The sequence below is a fragment of the Thalassophryne amazonica genome, chromosome 4 (genome assembly GCF_902500255.1).
Source record: "Thalassophryne amazonica chromosome 4, fThaAma1.1, whole genome shotgun sequence".
Taxonomy (NCBI): Eukaryota; Metazoa; Chordata; class Actinopteri; order Batrachoidiformes; family Batrachoididae; genus Thalassophryne; species Thalassophryne amazonica.
This window is the reverse complement of record NC_047106.1, coordinates 57,784,274-57,796,536: the sequence shown is the minus strand read 5'-3', so window position 1 is coordinate 57,796,536 and position 12,263 is coordinate 57,784,274. Positions and strand designations below refer to the sequence as shown.

Here is a 12,263-nt window from a genome sequence, read left to right as displayed (position 1 = left end):
ATGTTGGACTGTAAGCGGTAAAATATACGAACAACAAATTAAAATAAAACTATGTAACCTCAAGAAATTAATTTCCTAAAATAATATTTTAAATACAGGTCCTTAAAAATAGTAAAAATTCTCCATGACTTGATCAAAACCCTTCGCCAAGTGGTGATTTCTGTGCCATTGTCTGCACTGGGACAAACCCTCCCCACCTAGTGCTGTTTTGCTATAACCTGCTGACATATTAAACAGCCCACTGAAAGAAAGCTTTGCTCTCCCTAGCCAAAACATAAATCCAGTTTTATTAGTGCTGCATTTTTCACCACTAAACAGATACTTTTGTTGGTTTGTTACACTGATTTATCGGCTCAGTTGCCTGTATACTGTGGAGACTGAGAGTGAATAATGCTGATTACAGTGACTGGAGGGCATCCAAGCTGCCACGCATGAGCGAAGAAGGAGAGCTTCTATCTCTTACGTACCAATTCTTTCAGCATGCAGTCCATTAAACGTAGTTTTAGAGTTTAGTCATTCATGTGTCCTGGAAAATCAACAGTCTGCCAGTTTTCACACCAAATGTCACCTAAAGCCTGGTTCACATGGCAGGATTTTAAAATTATCTGTAGGTTTCCAAAACCAGACAGACCATACGTGAAGATAAAAAAAACATAGATCTAACAGGTTTGGTCGTACAGTGTGTGGTGTTCAGCCACACGGTGAAGTCAACACACCACATGCGAACATTCCCAGGTCAGACAGGAAATCTCGCAAAATCTCTCGAGATTAAACGTGACTTCAGAGTAAACAGACAGTTTGTGGACTATTTAAAACAGAGGGAAAAATATACAAAAAGAAAAAGAAAAGGCATTCTTTAAAGGTGTGGAGACAGCGTGACCACCGCACTTTCTGGTAAGTCAGTACAGCTGTTTTGATTTTATTTTCCGCTCCGTGCGTCCGTCACCTCACTTTCTGATTGGCTGCACATCACATTCAGCAGGCTGCGTGCTGGTTTGTGGTCGGGGGACATCACATGCTGTGATATCCAACATGATGAATATCCCCGATTTGTGATCAGAGCGCTCCTGACGTCCTTCTGAGCAGATCAGAGCACTCTTAACACAGCATACACGGCAGGAATATCTGATAAGATTATCTTTAGCGTCATCACGATTGTCAGGGCATCTTTAAGATTGTTGGAAGGGGAAGATCAGGTCAGATATCAGCCTAATTATGTTGCCGTGTGAACCAGGCTTAAGCGGGTGATTTCACAAATCAGAACAACTTCAAGTCTGATTAAAACTCTTTCAGCAGAAGTGACTCAAAATGAAAATCTGCAAAGACAATTGAGCCTCCCCACAGAACATGACCGGGTTCAACGTAATAAAACCAGTCAACAGTTTTGCGCCGCCACTAAATATATGGTCAGCAAGTCAAGTTTGGAGCATGCGCTGGTGCCATGTGTCCCAGCATCTACCATGGCATACGGCATAGAACCACCATGGGTTTTGGATGGCAACAACCCAGGCAGACAAATGTTCCATAACCACCTCTCGAAAATACAGACGTTTCTTGCTTTATAGATAGATTTACAATCAGCAGCTACAGTTCAGGCACCCACTAAACATCACTTGAACACAGATGTATGACTATGATAATGGTGAAGATGAAAAACAAAAAACTATTTATTAATAATATCACTAGGATGGTAAGTGATGTTCCCAAATAGCTTCCTAAGAAATAATTTTGTCAGCAACAGAACCCGTAAACTGTATCAATATTTTCAACTGAACAATCACCAAAAATGAAATTTGACAATGAGAAGAATCATGCCAGACACTCCTGTCCTCATGCATGGTCATGATCTTTGGGTAATGTCTAAAAGAGCATGGACACACATAAGCAGCAGAAAATGAACACATGAATGAATGATCGAATGAATGAATGAAAGGAAATGTGCAAATAAACGGTCAACTCACTCCGTTGTTTGAGCCCATGTGCTGCTCAGCAATCCCTAAGAAGCTCTGTAGTGGAGTCTTCCCACCTGGTCACAGATACAGAAACAAGCCTGTGTTAGACATAACGATTACAGCTGCAGTCTGGACAATATGTGTAAAGGAACACAATTTTTGCAATGTTACCTCTTTGCACTACTACAAGGAAGTTGAAATGAAACAATCATGATGTGATTTCAGAGGCTTCTGGCTTTAATTTTTCAATATAATTTTACAATCAGCGTTAAACTCCATATATGTTCCCTATTCTACTGCAATAAATACAGCAGCCTTTTGACCCTCTACCATGTGTTAGTAAAACTAAAAAATTCACAAATTTTGTCAACAAGCAAACAATCAATGTGACAATATCCACTTTGAGGAAAATTTACTACTCTTGTAAATGTCAAAATAAGGCAAAGCCAATCTGCACCTTGAATAACTCTTTCAAAAATGATCATTAAAGCCTAACTCCTGTTTGTTTAATTTAAGAGTTGTACATCTCAGGGGGCCTTCTGTCGTGCTTGGATCATGATGAGTAAAGGGTTTGATTTCAGAGAACACAGAAACACTAACACTCTACGTTGTATTTATCAGAGTGAAATGATAAAAAACAAAAAGCAAACGTAATGCAACAGCCCATTAATTTGTTTAATTGTTAGTGCAGCTGTGGTGATGTTTAAAAGGGCTCATTATTGTATGTGGCCAATTAAAGTGCTGCTTATCTATTCCAAGAAGGAGCTGTATTGATTTTCTTGACTTTCAGTGGGCAAAATTGTGAAAAAGAGCACAAAAGCAGTAGGGTGAGTCATTCATTCATTAGTTATTGTCGTCAAGATATGGCATGGACCATTTAGGAATTATGCACACTGTAAGTGATTTACCTTTTGTCTTGTTTTTGTTCTGGTCTGAAAGATGATCAGTTCTGGTCCGAGTGATCAGCTCCACATTGGATGCTGCATACACCTGAAACAGGAGGACACAAAACCATTACATCAGGGGATTTGAACCATCAGTGTTGTGTATTAATCACACTTTTTCAGGTAAAAATATAATTTTCAGAGGACAGCCACTGCCTAGAAGTGATTACTTTACTTTGGTCATTCTAAATCAATAATACAGACGATTGAAATGTAGAATCAGAATCGCTTTTATTTGCCAAGTATCCACAGAATACAAAGAATTTGACTTTGGTTTGAGTTGCACTCTCTCTGTATGGCATGTATAAATATACACGAAACACTGAATAATTCACAGTGATAAAATTTGCAAATGAGATGTGCAAGTAAAATAAAATGTGCAATAAGAGAATAAAAAGAATGTGTGAAAGTATGAAAATGTGTGACGTTGTACATGAGGTAAATTAATTAGTGAGTTTTTTTGGCAGGTTAAATTGTTCATCAGTGTGACGGCCTGTCGAAAGAAACTGTTCCTGTGTCTGGTTGTTTTGACGTACGGAGCTCTGTAACGTCAACCAGAGGGGAGGAGTTTAAACAGTATATGTGACTTAAGAGTCCCTCTAATGTGCTTTTAATTCGCCAGTAACAGATGATCCTGAATGTCTGACACTTATCTCTTATTGATCTTCATGGGATCAAAGCAAGGAATCTATTCAAATCCACACACTTATTTATTTTTAAGTCCAGTTAAGGGTCACAAGAAGTAAGGGGTGGGGGTGGGGTGCTGCAGTCTATCCCAGCAGTCACTGGGCCAGAGGCAGGGTACACCCTATGTAAGTCGCCAGTCTATTTCAACATTTTATAATTTTTTTTTTAAAGGAATTCAGGAATTTCTATGTTCAAAGTAACTTCTTTTTCCTTTTGGGTCACTACTGTAGATTTGACACAAGTTTTATGCCGGATCCCCTTCCTGACACACCATGTTAAATGGAGAATGGGCAAGGGTGGTCTTGAATTGGTTATAACAACCACACGAACCACTTGGCCACCACACTGACACACTGCTATAGAGGATTCTCCACATTAAAATATCTAAATTTATGCACTTGAACCTCACAGTGAAAAAAAAAAGTTAAAACATGACATAAATTAAATAGTTCTTTTAAGCTGCCTCCGGTTTTATGCTGGACACCCTTCCTGATACAGCTCCAGCTCTACAAGGGGAAACTTACTCACTGCTCCTGGTGTTACGGTTACATTTTTGTTAGGGTTAGGTTTCCCCCGTGCATCACACAGTGACACAAGAGGGCTACCCGTCTCATTACATACTGATGTTCTGTCAACGTGAACTGTTTGCATCAAAATGTGATGACTTGGGTATGAACCTGTGCTGCTATTTCACCAGGTTCTGGTTTCTGGACAGAACTGCTGTCATGGAACAGTTCCATTTTAATCATGCTAGCGCATAACAAAGAAAAGAGACTGAATCAAATAAACTGGATTATGCTACTGGTGTGAATTTTCTCAGTTGATCACAGACTATTACAATGCACAGGGTACTCTGGACATTGGGGGCGCTATAGGGCCACATCAGTCCAGGAATGGTGATTGTAGTGTGACATTCAAGTTTTCTTTTGGTGGTATAATGATAATGCAGCTGCTGAAATCTTTTATTTGAAGGTGGGGAGGCAGGGGGGTGAACAGCAGCCCCATGAAGCATTACCTTAGAGCTGACGATGAATCTAGGGTATTTAATATTTGAATAATAAATTGCATGTTTTTCTGGGGGTTCCCTCCAGAAAAATTTGAAATCTCAGATGCTCTCAGATGCATTCTGGTGCATTTTCAGGCCTATATACCCCCCCCCCCCCCCAAAAAAAACAAAACAAAACAAAAAAAATCCCCCCCCCCCAATTTTTTTTTGCTGGGTCAGGCTAATTTTTCCACCCCAGATTAGAGTCTTTTCACACAATTTGTATCGGGATGATAAAAGTTGTCTGTAAGATTCTAATTTCCCATATTGGTAAGATGACAAAACTATAATACACAGTCTGTCACATGGATTAGAATATGGTGTTATTACTGGTTGGTAAAACCACATATTTTTATTGGACTGTTACTGTTCTCCCTCTACATTTATCTAAACATTTGACTTCAGCAATTGTGCTTTTAGAACAAACGATAGTGTCTTAATATAAACTAAAATATAATTTGATGCAAGTAAACCTGCATCTACTGCACATTAAGTCACCAATATAACGTTTGGTTCTCAGGAACACTGATTTGGGTTTAAATTAATCAATCAATCCTCATGTCCTGTGCGCCAATAGCATTTCTTGTATATTCGTCCGTGAATTGTTCTGTGAATTGTTCTGTAATTTGTTTGTAGCATGGCCCAAGCAGAGGGTCACCCCTTTGAGTCTGGTCTGCTTGAGGTTTCTTCCTCAGAGGGAGTTTTTCCTTACCACTGTTGCTCTGTTGGTTGGTAAGGTTAGACCTTACCTGTGTGAAGCGGTTTGAGGCAACTCTGTTGTGATTTGGCGCTATATAAATGAAAATAAATTGAAATTGAAATGAGCCAAATCTCATGACCATAGGTGAGGATCGGAACGTAGATCGATCGGTAAATCGAGAGCTTTGCGCCCCTACTCAGCTCTCTCTTCACCACAACAGTCCGATACAGCGACCGCATCACTGCAGATGCTGCACCGATCTGTCTGTCGATCTCAAGCTCCATCCGTCCCTCACTCGTGAACAAGACCCTGAGATACTTAAACTCCTCCACTTGAGGCAAGGATACTCCACCGACCTGAAGAGGGCAAAGCACCTTTTTCCGGTCGAGAACCATGGCCTCTGATTTGGAGGTGCTGATTTTCATCCCAGATGCTTCACACTCGGCTGCAAATCACCCCAGTGCATGCTGAAGGTCCTGATTTGATGAAGCCAATAGAACCACATCGTCTGCAAACAACAGATACGAGATTCTGTGGTTCCCAAACCAGACCCCCTCTACACCCTGGCTGTGCCTAGAAATTGTCCATAAAGATAATGAACAGAACCAGTGACAAAGGGCAGCCCTGGCGGAGGCCAACGTGCACTGGAAACAGGTTTGACTTACTACCGGCAATGCGAACCAAGCTCCTGCTGCGGTCATACAGGGACCGGGTAGCCCTTAGCAAAGGACCCTGGACACCGTACTCCCGGAGCACCCCCCACAGGGTGCCCCGAGGGACACGGTCGAACGCCTTCTCCAGATCCACAAAGCACATGTGGACTGGTTGGGCGAACTCCCATGAACCCTCGAGCACCCGATGGAGCATGTAGAGTTGGTCCAGTGTGCCGCGACCAGGATGAAAACCACACTGCTCCTCCTGAATCCGAGGTTCGACTATCGGTCGAATTCTCCTCTCCACTACTCTGGAATAGACCTGACCGGGGAGGCTGAGGAGTGTGATCCCCTGTAGTTGGAACACACCCTCCGGTCCCCCTTCTTAAACAGAGGGACCACCACCCCGGTCTGCCAATCCAGAGGCACTGTCCCCGACCGCCACGCAGTGTTGCAGAGGCATGTCAGCCAAGACAGTCCCACAACATCCAGAGACTTAAGGTACTCAGGACGGATTTCATCCACCCCAGGAGCCTTGCCACCGAGGAACTTTCTAACCACCTCGGTGACTTCGGCCTGGGTAATGGCTGAGTCTGCCTCCCCAGTCTCTGCTTCCTCTTCGGAAGACGTGACGATGGGATTGAGGAGATCCTCGAAGTATTCCTTCCACCACCTGACAACATCCCCAGTCAGGGTTAACAGCTCCCCACACGCACCGTAGACAGTGCTGGGGCATCGGACGGTTTGCCAGAATTTCTTCGAGGCCGACCGATGGTCCTCCTCCATGGCCTCCCCGAACTCCTCCCAGACCTGAGTTTTTGCCTCTGCGACTGCACGGGCTGCGGCACGCTTGGCCTGCCGGTAACTGTCAGCTACCTCCGGGGTCCCACCTACCAACAAAGACAAGTAGGACTCCTTCTTCAGCTTGACAGCATCCCTTACCTCCGGCGTCCACCACCGGGTTCGGGGATTGCCGCCGCAACAGGCACCAGAGACCTTGTGACCACAGCTACGAGCGGCCGCATCGACAATGGAGGTGGAGAATATGGTCCACTCGGACTCCATGTATCCAACCTCCCCCGGGATCTGGGAGAAGCTCTCCCGGAGGTGAGAGTTGAAGACCTCGCTGACAGAGGGTTCCGCCAGTCGTTCCCAGCAGACCCTCACGATACGTTTGGGCCTGCCATGTCTGACCGGCTTCCTCCCCTCCCAGCGGATCCAACTCACCACCAGATGGTGATCGGTCGACAGCTCAGCCCCTCTCTTTACTCGAGTGTCCGAGACACATGGCCGAAGGTCAGATGATACGACGACAAAGTCGGTCATCAACCTCCGGCTCAGGGTGTCCTGGTGCCACGTGCACTTATGGACACCCTTGTGCTCGAACCTGGTGTTTGTGATGGACAAACTGTGACTAGCACAGAAGTCCAACAACTGAACACCACTCGGGTTCAGATCAGGGAGGCCGTGCTTCCCGATCACCCCCCTCCAGGTCTCACTGTCGCCGCCCACGTGGTCATTGAAATCCCCCAGGAGAACAAAGGAGTCCCCAGGGACTCCAAGAAGGTCGGGTACTCTGCACTGCCGCTCGGCCCTTAGGCCGAGACAACAGTGAGAGACCTGTCCCTGACCCGAAGGCGTAGGGACGCGACCCTCTCTTTCACTCGAGTGAACTCCAACACATGGTGACTGAGCTGTGGAGCAATAAGCAATGCAACCCCTGCTCTCTACCTCTCCCCGTGGGCAACGCCAGAAAAGTGGAGCGTCCAGCCCCTCTCCCGTAGTTGGGTACCAGAGCCCAAGCTGTGCGTGGAGGTGAGCCCGACTATCTCTAGTCGGTATCTCTCAACCTCCCGCACAAGCTCAGGCTCCTTCCCCCCAGCGAGGTTACATTCCACGTCCCAACAGCCAGGGGCTGTGAGTGCGGACCGGGCCACCGGGCCACCCGCCCTCGACCGCCACCCAATCCTCTCTGCACCCGACCCCCATGGCCCCCTCTGCAGGTGGTGAAACCACAGGAGGGCGGGCCCATGTCACTCTTTCGGGCTGAGCCCGGCAGGGCCCCATGGGCTAAGGCCCGACCACCAGGCGCTCACACGCGAGTCCCAACCCCAGGCCTGGCTCCAGGGTGGGGCCCCGGCTCCGCCATACTGGGCGACATCTCGGTCCTTGATTTTTTACTGGTCTGCTTCTGAACTGCCCTTAGTCTGACCCGTCACCTAGGACCTGTTTGCCCTGGGAGACCCTACAAGGGGCACAAAGCCCCGACAACATAGCTCCTAGGATTATCCGGGTACGCAAACTCCCCCACCACGTTAAGGTGGCAGCTAGAGGGGGACAACTAAACAATGATCAACAAAACACCCTAACCCTCAACACCCTTCCTCCTCCCTATACCTAGAAAAAACCATGTGCCTATACCACTGCTTAAACTGGTTCATGCTTGGACATTGCTTGAGCTCCACCCTCAATCTGTTCCACATCCTCACTCTGCAAACAGAAATACAAAAACCTTTTAATGTTGTACGTGCCCACTGACGTTTTAAGTTAAACTCCCCCCCTCAGATTATAATCCCCTACTCTATTAAAGAACACGTTTTTAATATTTCCAGGAAGTAAACTGTTTATTGCTTTATACACAATTTGTACTGTTTGAAAATCAACCAGATCAGTAATTTTTTTTTTTTGTAATTTTTTTATTTTTAAGTTTTCAAATATACGAAAACAGAAGAAAGAAAAAACAACAAAACAATAAAAAACAATGGGGAAGAGTGCTGTTACATTTGGTCAGAAAATGAGTAATCAGTATTCATTGATAAAAATATTATTCAAGTAAAGTCCGATCTTGTATATTTCACATATTCTGTCCACTTTGTCCATGTTTCGTAAAAAGAGTCTCTTTGGTCCTGAATGATGGAGCATAGTTTTTCCATCTCGTAGATATCGTGGACTATTTCTATCCATTCTTCCACCGAGGGAGGGTCTGCCTTCAACATTTTCTTGTGATGGCTTTTTTACTTGCTATTAATAGGATTGCCAATAACTTTGTTTCATCCCTTCTCCAATTCTGAACATTTACATCTCCCAAATATAAGCATTCAAATGTAAACGACACTTTAGAGCCAAAAACATAATTTACATGATTGCAAATCTGTGACCAGTATGATTTGAGAATACTGCAATCCCAAAAAATGTGATAGTGGTTGGCCCCAGAGGAGCCACAGAGCCTCCAATATGAATCCCCACTCCCTCTGTGTCTTTTCTGAACAGGTGTGGTAAAGAACCTCGTAATACTCTTCCATCCAAACTCTCGCCATGTATTAGATCCTGTGGTCTTCCACTCAAGATGACAAATCTTTTCCCAACTTTCAATTGAAATATTCAGATTGCCCTCAATTTCCCATTTTTCCTTAATGTACTCTGTGTTACCTTCTTTACTTAACTGAATTGCTTTATACAAATTAGATATTATATTGGTCATAGAAATTGATTTTGTTAGAGTTAAAAAGGTGTGTATAAATCCTAATTCACTGTTTTCCCATAAGACTTTGATGTTTTGATCGAAATGATGTCGGATTTGTAAATATCTATGGAAGTCTTCTTGACGAAGACCATTTTTTTCCTTCAGTTTTTCAAAGCTCATGAACATCCCCTTGTGGATGAAAGAGTAGTACGAAGTTAGACCCTTTGAGATCCAAGTTTTAAACCTGTTATCTTGAGTATTTGGCAAAAAGTCTGAATCATACGCTATCAGATCAGATCAGTAAATTTTAAAATTTTTGATTTTAAGAATAGTGAATTTGTGTGGTCTCTATAACCAGTATTATGAATTATTCTTATAGCTCTTTTCTGCAGTATGAATGGTTGTGTTGTACATTTATAATTATTGCCCCAGACCTCTGCACAATAGTGTAAATATGGTAAGATCAGTGAGCAGTAGAGAAAGCAGAGTGAGTTGTGGTCCAGAATGTATTTAACTTTGTTCAGAACTGAAATGCTTCTTGACAGTTTGCTCTGTATGTGTTTTATATGAGACCTCCAGTTTATTTTATCATCAACTGTCACCCCAAGAAACTTAGTTTCATATACTCTTTCAATATCCACCCCCTTGCACTTGCATGTCTTTATTACAATTGCCAAATAACATATATTTTGTTTCCTTAAGTTTAATGATAATTTGTTTGTCAAACCACATTTTCATCTTTCCCATTTCTGTAGTGATGTTCCTGAGTAGTTTCTGCAAATCCTCCCCAGAACAAAAAATACTTGTGTCATCTGCAAATAATACTAATTTTAATATCTTAGACACATTAAAAATATCATTTATATAAAGTAAAAAGAGTTTCGGACCCAATACTGACCCCTGTGGGACACCACAAGCAATGTCCAAGCATGATTATGTATATTCCCCCAACTTCACAAATTGTTTTCTGTTACTCAAATAACTTCTCACCCAGTGCAACACTAATCCCCTGATCCCATACCGTTTAATTACTGATTAATATATCATGATTGATTGTGTCGAAAGCTTTTTTAAGGTCTATGAATATTCCAACTGAATGTAATTTATAATCTATGGCCTTCCTTCAAAAACAAGATATAATAAAATCAAAGACTTACTGGGAGTGTTAATGTTTCCATAGTTTTCAAGTTTATTGGCAGTTTGCAAACCAACACGGTGCATGACCACCAGCAACTGTTTGGAACATTAATGGATTCTGACGTATGCTATCAAGAATAACCCGGAAATGTTCACCATGCAAGTAAAAACCCTAATTTCAAGGAATTTCCAGAAAAATTTCATCACTGTATTGAAATGGGTATTCCGATAAACATAATACTAGTCATGCACGTGTATCAGCCAACCCCCTCTTCAGGCAGAATTTCAGATGGGGGCCCTGGGTGCTCTGACGGGTGATACGATACTAACCTGGAATAAAGTGTTATAGTAATCATCTGTGGACAAAACAACTGCATGAACCAGTGCTCTTAGAATACTTGAGGGAACAATTCATTCTGAAGTGGTACTCTGAAACGATTAGGAAAGTGTGACACATCAATATGCAGCTTGGACTCTACCTTGGCTTCATATCCGTTGACCATTTCAGTCTTTTCGCTCCTCCAGCCCAGTATACCCGTCTTGTTCCTGCAAAAAAAAATTCAACACACCCCAGATCAGGCCATCATCTTACTGATATTATGATATGGAATCATCAGTTCAGTTGGATTGAAGATTACTGTGTCGTGTCTGTAAGTAAGGATAAATGTCACAAACCAGAGATGAAAATTTAACTCAGATGCGGCCATCCTGACTTTTTTTTTTTTTTTTAGGAAAAGCAGCCTGAAAGCATTGCTACCATTGCTTTTATTTTCTGCACTGAAGAGCAACAGTTCCGTATCAATTCAATCAATTTTTTTTTTATATAGCGCCAAATCACAACAAACAGTTGCCCCAAGGCGCTTTATATTGTAAGGCAAGGCCATACAATAATTATGTAAAACCCCAACGGTCAAAACGACCCCCTGTGAGCAAGCACTTGGCTACAGTGGGAAGGAAAAACTCCCTTTTAACAGGAAGAAACCTCCAGCAGAACCAGGCTCAGGGAGGGGCAGTCTTCTGCTGGGACTGGTTGGGGCTGAGGGAGAGAACCAGGAAAAAGACATGCTGTGGAGGGGAGCAGAGATCGATCACTAATGATTAAATGCAGAGTGGTGCATACAGAGCAAAAAGAGAAAGAAACAGTGCATCATGGGAACCCCCCAGCAGTCTACGTCTATAGCAGCATAACTAAGGGATGGTTCAGGGTCACCTGATCCAGCCCTAACTATAAGCTTTAGCAAAAAGGAAAGTTTTAAGCCTAATCTTAAAAGTAGAGAGGGTGTCTGTCTCCCTGATCTGAATTGGGAGCTGGTTCCACAGGAGAGGAGCCTGAAAGCTGAAGGCTCTGCCTCCCATTCTACTCTTACAAACCCTAGGAACTACAAGTAAGCCTGCAGTCTGAGAGCGAAGCGCTCTATTGGGGTGATATGGTACTACGAGGTCCCTAAGATAAGATGGGACCTGATTATTCAAAACCTTATAAGTAAGAAGAAGAATTTTAAATTCTATTCTAGAATTAACAGGAAGCCAATGAAGAGAGGCCAATATGGGTGAGATATGCTCTCTCCTTCCAGTCCCCGTCAGTACTCTAGCTGAAGCATTTTGAATTAACTGAAGGCTTTTTAGGGAACTTTTAGGACAACCTGATAATAATGAATTACAATAGTCCAGCCTAGAGGAAA

The 12,263-nt window shown here is 43.2% G+C and overlaps 1 protein-coding gene across 1 annotated transcript in view; it reads right to left on the bottom strand.

The window, feature by feature from the left end:
• Positions 1-12,263, bottom strand: part of ankrd13b (ankyrin repeat domain 13B) — a 219,567-nt gene that overhangs the window by 43,818 nt on the left and 163,486 nt on the right. The window contains exons 7-9 of the mRNA XM_034167937.1: positions 11,061-11,127; positions 2,861-2,942; positions 1,962-2,026 (exon numbers count right to left, since the gene is read on the bottom strand). Of these exons, the coding sequence (XP_034023828.1) occupies positions 1,962-2,026; positions 2,861-2,942; positions 11,061-11,127 (214 nt within the window). The remainder of the gene's footprint in view (positions 1-1,961; positions 2,027-2,860; positions 2,943-11,060; positions 11,128-12,263) is intronic.